The sequence below is a fragment of the Scardinius erythrophthalmus genome (assembly GCF_964197995.2).
Source record: "Scardinius erythrophthalmus genome assembly, chromosome: 14".
Taxonomy (NCBI): Eukaryota; Metazoa; Chordata; class Actinopteri; order Cypriniformes; family Leuciscidae; genus Scardinius; species Scardinius erythrophthalmus.
The window spans coordinates 20,537,895-20,554,882 of record NC_138234.1 but is presented as its reverse complement, the minus strand read 5'-3'; the positions used below and the strand labels follow the sequence as shown (position 1 = coordinate 20,554,882).

The window sequence follows — 16,988 nt, the reverse complement described above, 5'->3', positions numbered from 1 at the left end:
AATATTCTTTATCTATCGCCACCTGGAGTGTATTTTATCAGCTAAAACTTTCTTGGAATTCATTACAAAATAATATCAGCAAAAAAAATCTCACATTCCCGCGCTGGCAAACTCCTGTCAAACTGAGCGCGAATATTATGACGTCTATGCGCATGCGCCAAAAACTCCCAAGGCAGACGCATGCGCAGGGCTGTAGTCGACTGCGCCATTTTGCTTGTGAGAAACGCTGTATATCGTGTTCTATCTACAATCCGGTGAGTGCTCGCGGGGTAGAAAGAGACTCATTGGTCTATTTCCACTATTATATTCACAACCCGAAAACATGTCAGACTCTTCGACAGCAGATGTGGGGCCTGTGGAGGCGGGGGTTCGTAAGTTATCGGAGCTGAGAGTGATCGATTTGAAGGCCGAGCTGAAGCGCCGAAATCTCGACATCAGCGGCAATAAAAGCCTGCTTTCAGAGAGACTCAAAAAGGCAAGTGGACCCCGAGAAATATCCATATCTCATCATTTCTCACTCTATACTACATATGAATAAACATGCTTTTCATGGTCTGAGTTACTGGGGTGTATGCACTATGCAGGACATGTGCTGTTTATATTCGTACTCTGGTTTTATTGTTATGAATGATGTTTTGGATTGTTACTGTGATTTTGTTATGCGCGCCCTATAAGTTTATGCATATAATTCTTTATGCACGACTGTCTAAATGTTTCAAACATCGAATTGGCCTTGCATTATGTTTTGAATGCAAGGCTTACGTAATATGCAGCGAATACAATAGGTTGTCAGTGTAGGATAAAAATGAATTGTTGTGTGACGCTGTAAACAATAGGCAATAGATGGCAATCATTCTTGTATTTGACTGTGCCATACTTTCGTTTCAGGCTATTGAAGAAGAGGGTGGAAATCCAGATGAGATTGTTGTACACCTTGAGATAACGCCTAAGAAAACACCTAGGCGAACTCCAAAAGGTAAAAGCGAGATGTATTCTCGTTGATGTATACTGTGTTTTAAGGTTTTTCATTTAAGCATTGGGGTGTTACAATACACTTGTGTCATGATATTCGGTTCTATACACAATACTGATCTCACGATAGTTAAATGGTTAGTTCACACAAAATTATAATTTTATGTAACCTATATCACAGACTTGTGCTGCACATGTTACACTGTTTCTGAAGGTATTACAATCATATTTCAAGCAATTTAAAACCATCATGGTGAACAGTGCGCATCTGAAGTGTCTCAGCTGAAGGAAATAAACCAATATTTATCTGCTTTAATATATCGGCCAAATTCCGATATGTTGGCCGATATATCCGTCAGTTTTGATTTCATGGGGATTTTAAGTTGGTTTGAAATGGTATTTGTTTCTGTCTATAGGAAAGAGCAAAGATGAACCTGATGAGGCTGAAGATGGCACCCTTGAGGAGGACTCTGTTGATGGCCAGGTGCTCTGTAATATGAAGTTGTTGATGGATATGATCTGAACTGGGTTGAGTTATTTTGCATAGGTTTATCAAAACTAACAATTTCCTTTACCTCCTTTAGGAGGACCCAGATGCTATCCCAGATAACCTTCATGATATGGATATCATGGACATGAATGTTCTGGATGAAGCCGACATGGGCAATGGAGGTGGGCCTGATGGAGACGAATATGACGAAGAGGTCCTAGATACTTTATCAAATGAAGAAAACGCAGGCTGCATGAGGGAAGATGCCGCAAATAACTACAATGCGGAGGATGCTGATGAAGCAGATATGAGTAAATCTGAAGTGGAGGAGGTGAGGTTTTAATATTAGCTAATGATACTGCAGCTCAGTTCTCATCAGTGTAATTTTAGTTTTTATTATTGTTTTATTCGTATTTTGAACTCGCTTTTGTTTTAGTTTTATTGTTAGTCTTCATGTTAATTTTTTTAATATTTAGTAATTTCATTGTGCTTTTGTCTTTTTTTTATATATATATATTGCTATTTAGGTTTAACTTTTTTTTTTTTTTTAAGTTTCTTAGTTTTAGTTTTTTATTTCCTTATAATAATGTTAGTGCTTCAACTTAAACTTATTTCAGTTTATTGCCAAGGCAGAATTTCTAATTTTCGTTTAGTTTCTTTTCCAACGAATATTTATATTTTATTTTATTTTTAGCTTTCTTTCGATTAACATTTTTTATTTATTTATTTATTTATTTAATATATAGTTTTAGTTAACAATAATAACCCTAGTTCTTCTTGCACATTGAGTGATACTTTCTTTGGCTTTCAGGAAATAAAGGCTAATGACGCAGACATGGATGAAAACCAGGAAGTGCTGTGTCAGGTATTCAAGGAAGTTGACATTTTGGGGGGGAGGGGGTTTCTTCCGTTGGGTTCAGCATAGGGATGCCAACGATGAATCGAAGATTGATTAATTGTCGTTAATAGTTTCTTTGATAAAACGTATCAATGATTGATTAAGCAAGGTCATCATTAGAGTGCATAGTTTTGAGGTGTGCAAAACACGTGCAGAGACATGAGGAAAAATTAATTGTGCGCACCGTAGTTACATTTTCTAAGGGTTGGTTGCACCAGTAAGGATTAATCTTAAATCTAGATTAAATCAAGGTTTATCTAATAATTCTGTTGCACCAAACTTTAAACCCTGTTTTAAAAAAAGCAGGTTTAAATTGAAACCATCATTTTGATCCTGGATTTAATTTATATGTAAGATAGATTAACTTTAATCCTATTGCTCCATAACTTTAAACTCAGATTTAAATCTCAATCAGGGATTAACTTCAAATTTAAAGGTGAGGAGGTTTGGATAAAATAAAGTGCACCTACAATTAAAATATGTGGCTGATTGAACAAAGACAGAACGAGTGGTTGTGTCCTCGGGTCTCTTTTATTACAAATAAAAATGAAAAATAATTTGCGTTGAGCCGGCAGAGTGTAAGGGTTGTTACGCCTGCTATGGAGTCCGGGATGCGGATCCATCGCTTGCTGTCGCTCTAAGAAGAGAGGAATATATTTAGCATTTATATACTCAAACGGACAGTGTGTTGCTGTCAAGATCGGAAATTGTCACCCCGCGAATCATACCAGGTTTTTTTCTTATCACGGTTGTTTTGTCATACGTTATATGCTGCCTTATTACTCCATTAAGTGATAAATATAAATATATTTCCAGGCTTATGAAATCTCGTACACGCTACCGCAATATTTTCATTACCTGCTTTATTAGTTACGGTCTCTGTATGTAGCAGTCTATTAAGACAGCTGACATTCTACAAGTTTATTTCCTTTATTGGCAAGGGCTCTATCATCAGAGAGAGTTTCTGGTGTTCAAAGGAGGAAATGAAATATAAACATGGTTACTGTTTAATTACAATGGCGAATCCATCATGACAGAGAAAATTAATCGTAAATGGAGGTTTTAATCGCAGGATAGAATTCTAATCCCCAATTTGTTAATCTGTGTTTAAAATTAACTGGTGCAACACCAGTTCACAAATCAATTTAAAATAAAGCCCAGGGGCCTCATTTATAAACGTTGCGTACGCACAAAAGAAGGCGTACGCCGCTCTCTACGCAATAATTGGTATTTATAAAAAGCGAACTTGATGGGAAAATGTGCGGTCCTTCACGCAAGGTCTGACCCAGGCGTACGCACAAAAACGGGTGAAATGAGAAATGGCGACACCGTCGGCAGATGGAAGAAACACGTGAAAGTGTGTGAAACTGCAGACCGTTGTTCAAGAAATGGCAATACTGCCTCTCATAATAACATGAAGACTTCACAAAGCAAGTCTTTAACAGCCTACACGAACACCAGTTTGATCGATCTGCAGTGTAAAACAAACAAAATCAAACGAAGATTACAACAGAAATTCAAATTAACACATATTTGCAAAAAGAAAAGTGAAATATGTTCTGCAATAATACTGGCATGTTATGCAATTCATCCTCATAACACATCTGTAGCTTGTCAGATGCAATCAAATGGATGGTAATAAAATGCCAAGATGCCGTCACAATGCGTAATGACGTGAGTGAAGTTACGTTTCTCGGTTTTCCTCTGTGTTTGCCCTGTTTTTGCAATCGATGAATATTAATTCTGGGCGTTTCACGGACTATTTATGGGCAACTATGGGCGTGACATGAAGCCGCAAAAGCTGCGCTACATTTAGAATTGATTGTGATTTATTAAGGGAAAACTGCGTAGGATGTGCGTGCGCACGGTTTTATAAATCCGAATATTTCTGTGCGTACGCATGTCCTAGGTTTCATCCGTACGCCACTTCTGGCGCAAATCCTACGCAAAGTTTTATAAATGAGGCCCCTGATCAACAAATCCTAGATTAGCTTTAAACTCTGCTTAATTTAATCCTTATTGGTTCAACCCACCCTAAATGTATCTGGCCTTGTTTACACTGAAATATGACCCAATTCCAAATATTTATTTATTTTTGGCTCATATGACACAGATCGGATGTGTTCTATGACCGTGTAAACAGGAAAAATACGCATGGTTCGGTTTCAGGCCTCGTTCATATGTGGAAATAAATCAGATACGTGCCAAGGTGACTCATGTACACAGGCAGATCGGATTTTCTGAGGCATTAGGCAACGTCTCCATGGTTTAATGACTAGAGAAAAGGGGCCGATGGCTTGACGAAACGCCGTGTTGTTGTAGGAGAGGAATGTGAACAAACGTTGACACAACATATCAAAGGTTGGCTTGCTCATCCTAAAATTTCAGACCCACTGCTCCTCGTTAAAGCCAATATTTAAACACAATATCCTCTCACCAGTCCTGAGATCTCTCTCGCACACAATAACTGAAGCATATGCGCAGGCTTCAATGATGGCCCTTTTTGTCATCATCCTCCTCAAAATCATGGTGATGTTTGGCGAACTTCGCATATATCACAAAGCTTTCATCAAGCATATTTCACGTTCGTCCATCTGTGCAAGAACCCCCTTTTAGCATGAGCAATGTTTCAGATAGTATGGCAAGTGAAAACGCATTAATCGGATATGGGTCACAATTGAAAGAACGTATAAACGGAAATCGGCTATATGCAACAAATCAGAATTGGGCATCAAGACCTGCAGTGTAAACGAGGCCTTAATGTCTTCAAGCCATTCACTGTATTAGATAGGCTAGCCATTTATTTCGAATTGTAATTAGCCACGGGTCCAAAAAACCCTCTAAACAAGTGATTTTACTGAACATAAGAACTACTAGAGTAAACGCCACAAAAAAGTTCATAGAATAAACGATAAGATCCTGGTGGATGGAGGAGTGATCTTCCAGCGCTGTTTCAGCTGTGCGCTTCTATTCTACGGTGCATGGTAAATCAAGACCTTTCTATCTGAGCGATCAAGCACACTACAGCTGTGAAACAGTGTCCGATTGGTCTCAACACATTGTGCCTACCCACTATAACCACCCACCAGTTTCCATCGGTTGAACTTTCAAATGACGTAGGAAAACACTGCATCATGATCGTGATGTGATCAGATCCAGAGCCAAGCAGCATGTCATGTCACTGTGATTGACGCATTGTCTTATGTAGTGTTTGGGCTCGTTTGAGACTACCTGCTCTAAAAAAAAAAGAAAGAAATGTGATCTACTATGGTTTACTGATGTTTTGTTAAGTTTCAAAACATGGCTAGTACAAAAGCTGTATACTGTTTACACGTGCGTCATCGGCCTTTTTTCATATAAATGCTTGGTATAGTACCATACTTGGCTAACTGAAACAAATGTGCTTGTACTCTGCTAGTTAAGACCTTTTCAGCAATATATGACTCAAGTCTATCTGTGATGCACAATGATTTTACAGATCACATTTTCATATAAAGCAGATATTTTTTTTCATGGTATGAAAATAGAGCAGTTATATTTAGGGATGCACTGAAATGAAAATTGTTTCATCCTTACATCTACTGTAATACATTGTTGTTAGTCTCAAGAGTATTTATTTAGTGAATAAATATTTGTGTGTCCTAATGGACTGGTGGTAGAATTTTTGTTGATGTTCATCAGTGATTGTATATCAAGAGCAGGGACAAAGTTGTGTGCATTTTTTTTTTTGTGATTTCACCGGAACGAATAGAAAGTCTCCACAACAGCGTTGAGCGATAGATTGAAGCGCTCGTCTATGTGAAGTAGGGCTGCACAATTAATCGAATTTCTAATTGCGATTAAGGTGGGCATACACTGTGGGATTTCAACAAGGTTACCTACTCACACTGAACGAGTAGATCGCATGCGATGTAAAGCCAAAGCTCACATTTTATGTGCTCACACTATGCGGTCCGAACGTCGAGCTGCGACTTGACTGCTTCGCGTGAAATATGCGCGATAAACCCCCGTGCCGGGTTGCGCCAATAGTCAAAACAAGCATCAGCTATCAATATCAAGAGTATTTAGCATTTCCAATGCATGTATTACACTATTATTAGTGTTATTGTATTATTATTAGGCAAGGCCTACTTTTATTATTAAATTGATAGGCTATTATAGCCTAATTAATTTGCCATGCAATAATTTCATAGTGCATAACCAACATGCTGCGAAGATTACATAGAAGCTTACTCCTCATTAAAAATTGTCTAAAAACATTTAGGTTGATTACAATGAATTATAGGCCTATAATTTAAATTATTAACAGTCTATAATATGTCCGAACACTGCAATAATCAGTCATCAATGAAAATTAAATCAGCTTTATTTCAAAAACAGCTTGTTTAACAAATTAATAAAAGAGGCACGTGTAGCTACATCGCTTGGAAAGCGTGGGTAATATGGTTTTTGCAACACAAACCATAGGTTAGCAACAATAATTTGCAGCCAGTCTGATAGCTAGATCTCCCTCTTTCTTGCTGCTTTAAAGATGAAATGGTTAAACTTCTGTTTTCGCACAGGCGCAGAGAGGGAAAAACACTGAGTTTAGGGCAATTGTTCGTAGCTCTGCTTCAAGCTGTGCGATACCCTCACAAGGAGTGGCCAACATTTCTGACATGCCAGAAATTCATCGGACCATCCGATTGCCGGTCGGGAGAGGTTTATCGCCTCTCGTTTCCCCTGTACACTGCACGAAAAACGACGCACGACAAAGCTGATAATCAGCCTGACTCAAAAAAGTGTCGCACAAGTCAGAATTCGGCTCAAAATCATACGAAAATCAAACAGTGTATGCCTGCCTTTACGGATGACACGATTACATAATCTTTCAAAGCCGTGATTACAAAAGAATATCCACTCTGCGTTTTTAGTGTTTAGAGCATGTTATGTTATGAGAGGCAAATCACGACTACCACAGAGAACCAAGCACAATAGGAACTACCAGTGACGCAAGTGTACAGCCGTTATACTGTCAGCCGTTATACTGTGCTTGTAGTGCGCACTCTACAATTGCACATGTGAATGCGGAGGCAGCGCGCTGTATATCGCTTCACTGTTATATAAAGTGCAAAAGAAACTACGAGCATGCAACGTCGTTACGTTGTAAATTAATTAGTAAGTCACGAAATAAAAGTAAAATACCAATAAATCACGTTACTGGTACGTCGTGTGTTAACTGAGAAGGATTTGCATGCAGGTATGATTTTCATTCTATTCACCTGGAGTCATAACCGTGCAGCCCTAATGTGAAGACTGCACAAGCACCAAGAGAACACTGTTGCCTTCCATCATTGATAACAGTGGCTACAGACACTCTGCATGATTTCAAAAACAACACATTTCAGCGCCAGATCGCCTCTTATTTAACATGAATAAACAAATTGTTAATCAACTGGAGTATCGACTTTGTATTAGATACATCTGTGCTGCGAGATGTTTCAAAAAGCAGTGGGGACAATATTGACCCAGGCAAAAAGTCAATACCTGGAAATTACTCCCATGGTTGGGTTTCTTTTGTCCGTCTTCACTCATTTTCTATCTTTAGCAGGAGGATGATGGAGAGCCTGGATGCGAGGACACCAAAAGCGAAAAAGGTACTGTATAGGGTTCTGGAATTGCTCTTAATGTCAGGGTGAAGCCTTAAGGTCCTTTAGTGTAAATGTATCAGGTTATTCAGGAAAAAGAGACTGGAAATCCAAAGTTGATTACTGGCTTTCTGCATTGCTGACATTGGGCATTAGTATTAATTTAGAACGACGTTATAGTCACTCAAATGCTCTTTTGTATGGCACAGATATGCAGAGAGTCAGTAATCTGTTTCAGTCAGTACATTGGTTGGTTTAAATGGTTGTTGCAGATGCAATTTAGTGTTTCTAGGTTGCTTAAAGAAGACAACGAAGAGAAGACAAGAAGAACTGGATCATGCTGAAGCAAAATCACTGTAGGACTCAGTTTGTTAATTGGAGATTTCACTAATGGACCATTTGCTTGTTTGAAAAGAAACAAATTTCCTGTAAAGACAGCACAAGCTGCTTCTTCCTTATCATGGACACTTCAAGTACTAAAGTCGACGATGGACACTCGGTTGTGGTGGAGGTCTTGTGGCTTTCCCTAGTCAACAGTGCACCCTCAGCTTCAGGGTGCAGGTGAACTGAAAAGAAATGGCCTGTTGTCTGGAAGCTTGTTGCTTGTTCTTGCTTTGGTTTTTCCAGTCTCTTCATAGGGTAGCTTGCCTTTGCTTGTGTATGAGAAAGCAGAGGGCCACGTCCTATTCCAGTTCCACGATAACATTGCAATGTCTCAGAAGTGATTAAACTCTGTGCCATTCTATTCCTGTTAAATCCGTAGAAAGTGAGAAAGTAGCCGGGTCTTGTATATCAGAGCCGCTTAAGGAAGACTTCGCTGAAGAGCCGACTGAAGACGAGAAATCTTCAGTCTGGGATTCTCACAAAGAGGAAGACAATGTGCACGACCTTGCTAACGCAGAGGAGGCCGCCAATTTGGAAGCAGAATCGCCAGCCTGCGAAATGGACGTTGACGCGTCAAAGCAAAGTGATTCAACAAGCAAGGACCAAGAAAACGTTCAGGACAATTTGGTGGACTCTGAGAGCACTTCCACTCAGGCCGCTAATGCTAGCGAAACATGTCTGCGCGATATCGAAAGCGCAGTTGATTCGGAAATGGCGTCTAAAGGAGAAGCGGACGAGGAATGCAAGAAGACTGAACCTGCTGAGTCTTCAGAAGTCAAAGAGTCCTCTGTACAGGGTGGTGATGATCAGAAAAAGAGGTTTGTTGTTTTCTGTCTACTAGAACAATGGCTTTCTCTGTTTCATTGGCTCCTTTGTTAACAAGTATGGGTTCTCTTGGGAGGTGTAAACGACTGCGCATTTCGTCAACCATTTTGTCTTTTTTTTTCTACCTTCAAAAAGTAATGTACCAGAAATTTGGTTTGCCATCTTAGTCCAAGGTATGTTTAACGTAATTGGGCTTCAGGTGACTATTCAAGTTGTAATATCCAAATCTTTGTTCATTGACTATGGTTGTGTATTTTCACTAGGTGGGTATTTGTTAATCAACACTGGTGATCCCGTTCATTTTGCCCATTCAATTTCTCATAATACTATTTTCTTTTTCTCTAGCGGTGATGAGGATACATCAACCAAGCCTGAGTCAAAAGATGATAAAGGTGGGTGTGCAATGAAGCACTACTTTTGACCAAGAAATTGTTTCTGGCCATTGTAAAATTGATCTTGCGCCTCATCAGGTAGTGCTGCTGCTAGCGGAAGGAACCTCTGGGTCAGTGGACTCTCTTCAACCACCAGAGCGACAGATCTAAAGAATCTGTTCAGCAAATATGGCAAGGTCTGCATGTTATAGAAAACTACACATTGAAAATGTTGTTCTTAGGTTTGAGGGTGTCTTGATCCATGTTTGCTTCTACTTGCAGGTTGTTGGCGCGAAAGTAGTAACAAACGCCCGAAGCCCAGGCGCTCGCTGCTATGGGTTTGTTACGATGTGCTCTACTGAGGAGGCCACAACGTGCATCACCCATCTGCACAGAACTGAACTGCATGGCCGGATGATTTCAGTTGAAAGGGTATGTGATTTTGTTTATTATTTGGGTGCTAGCATACTAGAGTTCATCAGAGATAACTGTGAGTGTCCATTGGTGTAACTCATTCACCAATGACAATTTCTGCTTTTGGACATCTGATTTATTGTATTCCCATTTTATTTTCACTCCCTAACGTGGATTTTCTTCCAAAAGTTTTGTCTAGTGTGCAAGTGCCCTTATTTCTAAACTCTTTTGCATCAGAATTGGGTGGCTAGCCACAGTGAGGTGAGGAGTCAAAGCTAATTGATTGATCTGTATCTGTATTTAGGCCAAGAACGAGCCTGCCGGAAAGAAGCCTGCTGAAAAAAGCGATGCCAAAAAGCCTGGCAGTGACAGAAGACACTCCTCAGACTCGAAGACAGAGAAGTAAGTTGTAAATCAATGGTATTTATTTACAGACATCTCTGCATGCCAAATAACTAACGGTCTCATCATACGGTTTCATCCTTACAGATCTGAGAACAAGGATGAGAAGTCTGAAAACTCTGATGGAAAAGGTAACCAGATTAGCTTGCGTTCAAATTTGTAACTACCTTCAGTAATATGCAAGGGTATCCAAATCTTAATGGTTCAATCTTGCTGTTACAGAACAAGGAGGAGAGAGGACTGTAGTAATGGACAAGTCAAAAGGAGAGCCAGTCATCAGCGTGAAGACAAAAAGCAAAGAACGAGTATGTTTTGTGGTTTTAACCGTTTTGATTCAGACTATTTTGTGAGGTTTTCAAAATTTTAAAATGACACACCAATCTTTGTTTCAGAGCACTAAGAGTCGTGACCGTAAATCCTCTAGCAAGGATAGGAAGGACATTTTGTCATTTGACCAAATTAAGGAGCAGAGAGAGAGAGAGCGTCAGAGGCAGCGGGAACGAGAGATTAGAGAGGTGGAGAGACGCAGGCACTCTGGGTAAATTTGATGCTTCTATTCTTTGGCCCTGATCTAGTCTTGATCTAAAAATCAATCTAGCAATTTTCCAACTGGGGTTTATTTACGATGCAGCGAGCGAGACCGCGACAGCCGTTCGGAACGCGAGCGCATCCGCCTCTTTCGGGAGCGGGAGGAGAGGGAGAGACTGCTGAGGAAGCGCAACTTTCTGGAGGTGGAGAAACAGCGGCTGGATGCCGACCGCAGGGAGCGCGAGTTCCTGGAGCGTGAACGTCTCAGAATTGAGTATGAGCGCCGGCGCGAGCAGGAACGCATTCATCGGGAGAGGGAGGAGCTGAGACGGCAACAGGATCAGCTACGCTTTGAACAGGACCGACGTCCCGTCAAGAGGCCTTACGACATGGATGGCAGGTATGCATAAAGTAGGGTTGCCGAACAGTTTTGCCAAACCAGTAAAAGACAAGGTTTCCACACCTACTTGCAACTCTACTTGATTCCTTGGGTAAGTTTACGAAGCAGGAGCACCTTGATTTGTCAGCTTTGACTGGTAGGGCTGCACCATATTGAAGAGATATGTGATAACTCGATCAATTCGATAATGCTCAGAGTTTAAAATAAATGTAAAATTAAAAACTGAACATGATATAACAACATACGTTTCACATTCTATTTAAGCATCCCTTCAACTTTTGAAAGTAAACAGCAGTGTTTTTCTGTAGCATTACATAAGTGTCATTTTAACGTCAGTTTAAACCAGGAGGTTTAGGGTTTCAGGTAGGCCTACATTAGGTTTAACCCTCTGGAGTCTGAGGTGTTTTCTGGGCACTGGAGGTGTTCTGACATGCTCTGACATTTGTGCTTTTTTCAGTTATTTATAAACATGTTAATGGCAAAGGTGTAAATTCACTCTATATAGCACAAACAGGGCTACCAAAATATGTGATCACCATGCATGTATATTTTTTTATTTTTAAGAGAATAATGCTTATGCGTGGTTATTGAAAAAATTAAAAATGAAAGTTGCTGAAAGAAGACCTCAAAACTCATAATAAATATGCATGAATAAGACTTTTGAGAAATGGATGTTCTTCCTTCGAGTTCTGGCTTCAAAATTATGTGAAAATAGTCTTGCTTTATCGTTCAGATAAAACAGTACATTGATTTAAATTGATGTAAAACAGGTTTTGCTTGGAAAGCCATTATGCGAGTGGGCGTGAACGAGGAGTGGTTTACACCTTGGAATACAAAATGTCCCACCCATTATGCATAATGACTCTGCATAATTAGCCATTCATTCAGGTGTGACACTGACTGAGCCACAATGCAAGGACAAAAAATTAGAAGACTTATATTGACCATTTAAGATTTTGCTTACATCTATCTTGTAAATATGTTTTGCTATTTTATTAAAAAGGTTACAATTACAACAATAATTAAAATTTCAACAATATTTCAAGTGTACTCTTTCTTTGTAAAAAAAAAAGATTATAGGCCTACATTTTAGGCCTATCTATGTATTCATTAGTTTGAATATAGCCAAAATTGGAACAGCTAACATCTTAGTTGATGACTTTATTTTATATATATATATATAAAAATTGCTAAACAAAAGCTTATTTGATATATATATTCAGTATATTCTACAGTAAAAACTGTACTCAAATCTAGTCAACAAAATGTTGTCTTTCATATTTCGCCTGACTGTAACGTTGTTTTTATGAAATATTAGGGCATATAAATGTTAATTTGCAGTTTAATACGTATTGCTTATACAAATAGCCTACATTTTATTTCAACATATTTCAGTCGATTTTTACTCATCTCAGTATAGTAATACAGTTTGCTAAAACATCATCATTCATTCACACACGCGATTTAAATTTAAACTGTCTTTTTGCGAGCTGTGGTAAACAGCGCGCATCTCTGCCGTTCATTCATCAAAAACAGAAACCCGATTCACGTGAGAAGAAAAAAAAACTTACAGAATTCCTCAGCTCGCTCCTCGATATACCCGCACTTAGGCTACTTTTTTCATCAAAAGCTTATGTGGCAGTATATTCTAATGTAAAAACTGTACTCAAATCTAGTCAACAAAATGTTGTCTTTCATATTTCGCCTGACTGTAACGTTGTTTTTATGAAATATTAGGGCATATAAAATTGCAGTTTAATACGTATTGCTACGTACAAATACGTACAAATAGCCTACATTTTATTTCAACATATTTCAGTCGATTTTTACTCATAGTAATACAGTTTGCTAAAACATCCTCATTCATTCACACACGCGATTTAAATTTAAACTGTCTTTTTGCGAGCTGTGGTAAACAGCGCGCACCTCTGCCGTTCATTCATCAAAAACAGAAACCCGATTCACGTGAGAAGAAAAAAAAACTTACAGTATTCCTCAGCTCGCTCCTCGATATACCCGCACTTCTGAGGTACTTTTTTCATTATTGTTATTGCTCACAGCGCTGCTGAGACGGTGTTAAAGTAATGATCTGAATAAACTGATATGTGGGCGTTCACAGGTTTGCTTGGATTGCCTCATTCATTTGCGTTTGAATAGTGCGCGCTCTCCGTAGGCGGAGTCACATTACATTTGAATTAGCTCTAATGAGGTCGACTGGAATCGCTCTCTTTTAATACAGATTTCACAACATGAGAATATTTGTTTTTTATATAAATTACTTCATTTAAGAGAAGAGAATTCAAGCTTCATGCCTGTATGTCTGTTTGCCTGTTTGACTGAGTATTCGCTGAGTTATTGTTCATTTTCGGACGCGTTTCAGAATGGACGACACTGGCAGATAGAAGGCAGAACTCGCATCACGTTTATTTTTCTTTATTTGGCAAAAAGCACAACACTTTGTTTTTATTGTGAGTATACACAAAAATAATACACATTTAACAGAATCGATTGATGTATGAAACTTGTTTTGTAAAATCAAAGTCAAAAGAGTATTTTGGGTCTCAATTCAACTCATAAGGAAAAAAGCGAGCAGATCACGCCGGCGTGATCTCCGACCTCTGAGGGTTAACAACAGAAATTGAATAATCAAATTTAAAATTAAAACACTGCTTAGTTTTCAATGAATGAGTTAAATATACACTGATTCTTAAAGCCACAGAAGTTATTCAGTCAAGAGCAGTGAGTTATTTTCTCTTTGTCTGTTATTGTTTGATTAACATTAAGCACACACACAGAAGCAGGTTTATTAGGCTGCTGTCACTTTTGGAACCAATATATTGTGACGCGCACTCTTTCTTTCTCAACTGTTTAGTACACTCAAGACACAATTGACTGCGTTGATGTGAGTACTTGCCAAGACGGGCATTTTGACATTTTGTGTGTATTTGGTCATTTAAGCTGCGGAAGAAAACTGATTAGGCGTCGCTTATTGCGCCTAATAACATTACGCATGTCACATGTATGGAACAGTCTATTCTCTGCTGTCTGCGTCAACCTAAAAATTTGACTTTTTTCATAATCTGTTGAAGTATTACAATTATTCTGTTTTCATAAACCATTACGATATGCATATCACAATATATACTTTTGCGATATTTTGATATATCGTGCAGCCCTAGACTGTGGGATGCAGCGTGTCTGTATTATAATTTTTTTTATTATTATTTTTATTTTTTTTTCCAAATATACAGAAAAGATGACTGGCAGATGAAGAGAATGACAATGGATGATCGCTATGGACGGTCGGATTTTGGACGACAAGACCGCTACCAAGACTTTGACCACAGAGACCGCAGCCGCTATCAGGATGATATTATGGACAGGTAATGCCAGCTCTGTCTAACAGCAGCCAACTGTCTAGATATTTGTCTATAGATTTTGCTACTATATCGTAATGATTTACATCCCCCTTACAAACAGGAGAGACAACCGAGGTGGTTTGTCAGGAGACAACCAGGTAAGAAAAAGCCCTTCACAGTCCTTCATTAGATTTGATCCTCGGGTATTGGAAAACATCTTATCCTCCTTTCTCAATTTACAGCACTTTTCAGATCGGGAAAGACATGGCAGGGACAGTCGTGACAACTGGGGTGGCGGCTACGACAAGCGTGGAATGAATCCTATGAGGCCGGTGCCAGGCAGGTAGGTCTTTTTGTCTCATCTAGTCAGATGTGCCGCCTCATTAAATGGCAAATTCTCTTCACTCAGTTGTTTTGCTCTGCTTCTTGTTTGAAGTCGTGACAACAGGGACTGGGAGCCTGGGCGTAAAATGGACGGGGACAGAAACTGGCAAGGTATGTCTACTATTTTTTTCTATTATGTTCAAAAGAAGTTGCATGTTATCCTCTCTTCTAACTTACTACGTTTCTTTTTAGGAGCAGACCGAGGTGTTCCGGGACAGGGTCACATGGCACGAGGTGGAATGGCAAGGTATCAGGGTTTAGACTTTTGTTTGTCATGGCTAGACATAACTGTGTAAATAGAGTATCATGGGAAATGTCTTTTGTTGCACATGAAACTAATATTTGTCTACTCTACTCCATAGCCGAGGTGGATACATGCAGACAGGGACGTCCCAGTCACTCTCTGGAGCCTTAAATCGACCGAATCAAATGATTCAGGGTAGTGGTATACAGGGTGGCGGAGCCTTTGGTCGACGCTATTAACTTAAACCCCTTGTGTATCTGTTATGTGAAAAGAAACTTTGCAGCTTGTACATTGCCAATCGTGCTTTGTAATTGTATTTTTAAGTCCACTTTTATTTTGATGGTGTAAAGACAAACAGATAATTGTGTAAGAGTTTTTTTTTTTTTTGTCCTCCCCTCCATTCCACATCTTTAGATTTTAGGCTTTTCTGTTTTTCACTTGTTGAATGCTCAGGAACGTTTTGCTAAAATGGAACCTGTCTTTAAAACCAAGAAATTGTTGTTCAATTGTTTTTGATGTTTCAATAAAATAGTGGAGTTTTCTTTACAAAAAGGTGGTTCTCGTCTTCCAATGATGTACACGCTAGCATTCTGTTGCCACTAGGTGGCGCTCTTAGTCTAAGCATAATTGGAGGAAATGAAGAATGCTTGTGAGAATGCAAGTAGATTTTTACATTTTCTGAAGAAACTGTGTTTCATGTCTTCCAATCTGAACAGGTTCATTTAGTACTTGGGGTTAATGTTATAGTGATGGTTCCCTTAGCAAACATAGCTAATAATATGTGGCATCTCTATAGTCTTGGTTACAGATTGTGATGTTATTTTGGCATACTGCAACTCTAAATTAAGCAAACGAATGGCATTACCATTATGACCTTCTGCCAATTGCTCAATACATCTTGATTATTCAGACCATGTCGTAGGAGGACTGGCTTTTAATCTAATAAACCGTCAAAAATAAATGCACTTGTTACATACTTTTAAATGTCAGAAGATAAACAGTCACATTGTGCAAGTCTATTCACTGGAATTTTAGATCACTTATATCTAATACCCTCAATTTCCTCACTAAATCTTTTGGCTTAGGGAAACCCATTTCCTGAATATTTTATCTTGGTGTATTTTCTGAACCCATGTTGAAGTTCCTTACAGTTTTTCTCAGAATTTAATTTAGAAGTTAGGGGGTGACGTTCCAAATTTGAGGCTCTGAACTCACTCCTGAATCTGTTTTCAGTTAATCATTATGACAACAAACTGACTCCACAGGGGATATTGTGCTTTGCTAGCTTGAAATTAGCCATGGTAATGTGGGACATTGTTTAATACTTTGAAACAAACCCCTGCAGTGCAAGTTTTGTTTGGGGGTGGGAATTCATAATTGTTATGGTTATTACATATGATTAACTCTTGTAGTAGAGTAATTAGCTGTCAATAAAGATAAATGATACAGTTCAAAGGAACTCAGGAGAACGTTTGGTAACAGACGACATCCTGGGAGGTGAAGTTGGTGTGCGGTGTATCAGTTCCACAATGTCCTAAAGTAACCTATGCCTAAATGGATGCCTTCTTGGGAGGCATCTTGAATGATGTCACTAACTTGGATCAGGTCGTGCATTGGTGGCCAATCACATCCAGGCTTAAGGTTTTGTAGGTGGAGTCAGCATTCCTAGAAATGTCTGGGGGTCATAAAA

General features: G+C 39.0%; 1 protein-coding gene across 3 annotated transcripts; it reads left to right on the top strand.

Moving 5' to 3' along the window:
• Positions 1-167: 167 nt before the first annotated feature.
• On the top strand, positions 168-15,846 carry safb (scaffold attachment factor B). Of its 3 annotated transcripts, none has more exons than XM_081385110.1 (22): positions 168-475; positions 889-976; positions 1,389-1,456; positions 1,557-1,793; positions 2,274-2,327; positions 7,948-7,996; positions 8,751-9,189; positions 9,542-9,588; positions 9,667-9,764; positions 9,850-9,999; positions 10,286-10,383; positions 10,471-10,514; positions 10,606-10,688; positions 10,776-10,921; positions 11,015-11,311; positions 14,184-14,213; positions 14,563-14,694; positions 14,792-14,828; positions 14,913-15,013; positions 15,107-15,165; positions 15,247-15,301; positions 15,417-15,846. In XM_081385110.1, the coding sequence occupies exons 1-22, from the start codon at positions 323-325 to the stop codon at positions 15,535-15,537; spliced, it is 2,586 nt and encodes an 861-aa protein (XP_081241236.1). In that variant the 5' UTR covers positions 168-322; the 3' UTR covers positions 15,538-15,846. The 3 variants fall into 3 exon arrangements, with proteins under 3 accessions (XP_081241236.1, XP_081241238.1, XP_081241237.1); XM_081385111.1 differs by having other exon boundaries at positions 195-475; positions 7,951-7,996; positions 15,417-15,845; XM_081385112.1 differs by lacking the exon at positions 14,184-14,213 and having other exon boundaries at positions 15,417-15,845.
• The last annotated feature ends 1,142 nt before the right edge of the window (positions 15,847-16,988 follow it).

Bases quoted from the DNA above. Each gene is read 5' to 3' on its own strand.
- safb (XM_081385110.1), top strand. From the start codon at position 323: ATGTCAGACTCTTCGACAGCAGATGTGGGGCCTGTGGAGGCGGGGGTT. The intron at 2,328-7,947 runs GTATTCAAGGAA...TTCTATCTTTAG, and splicing joins ACCAGGAAGTGCTGTGTCAG to CAGGAGGATGATGGAGAGCC. The intron at 10,689-10,775 runs GTATGTTTTGTG...TCTTTGTTTCAG, and splicing joins AGACAAAAAGCAAAGAACGA to AGCACTAAGAGTCGTGACCG.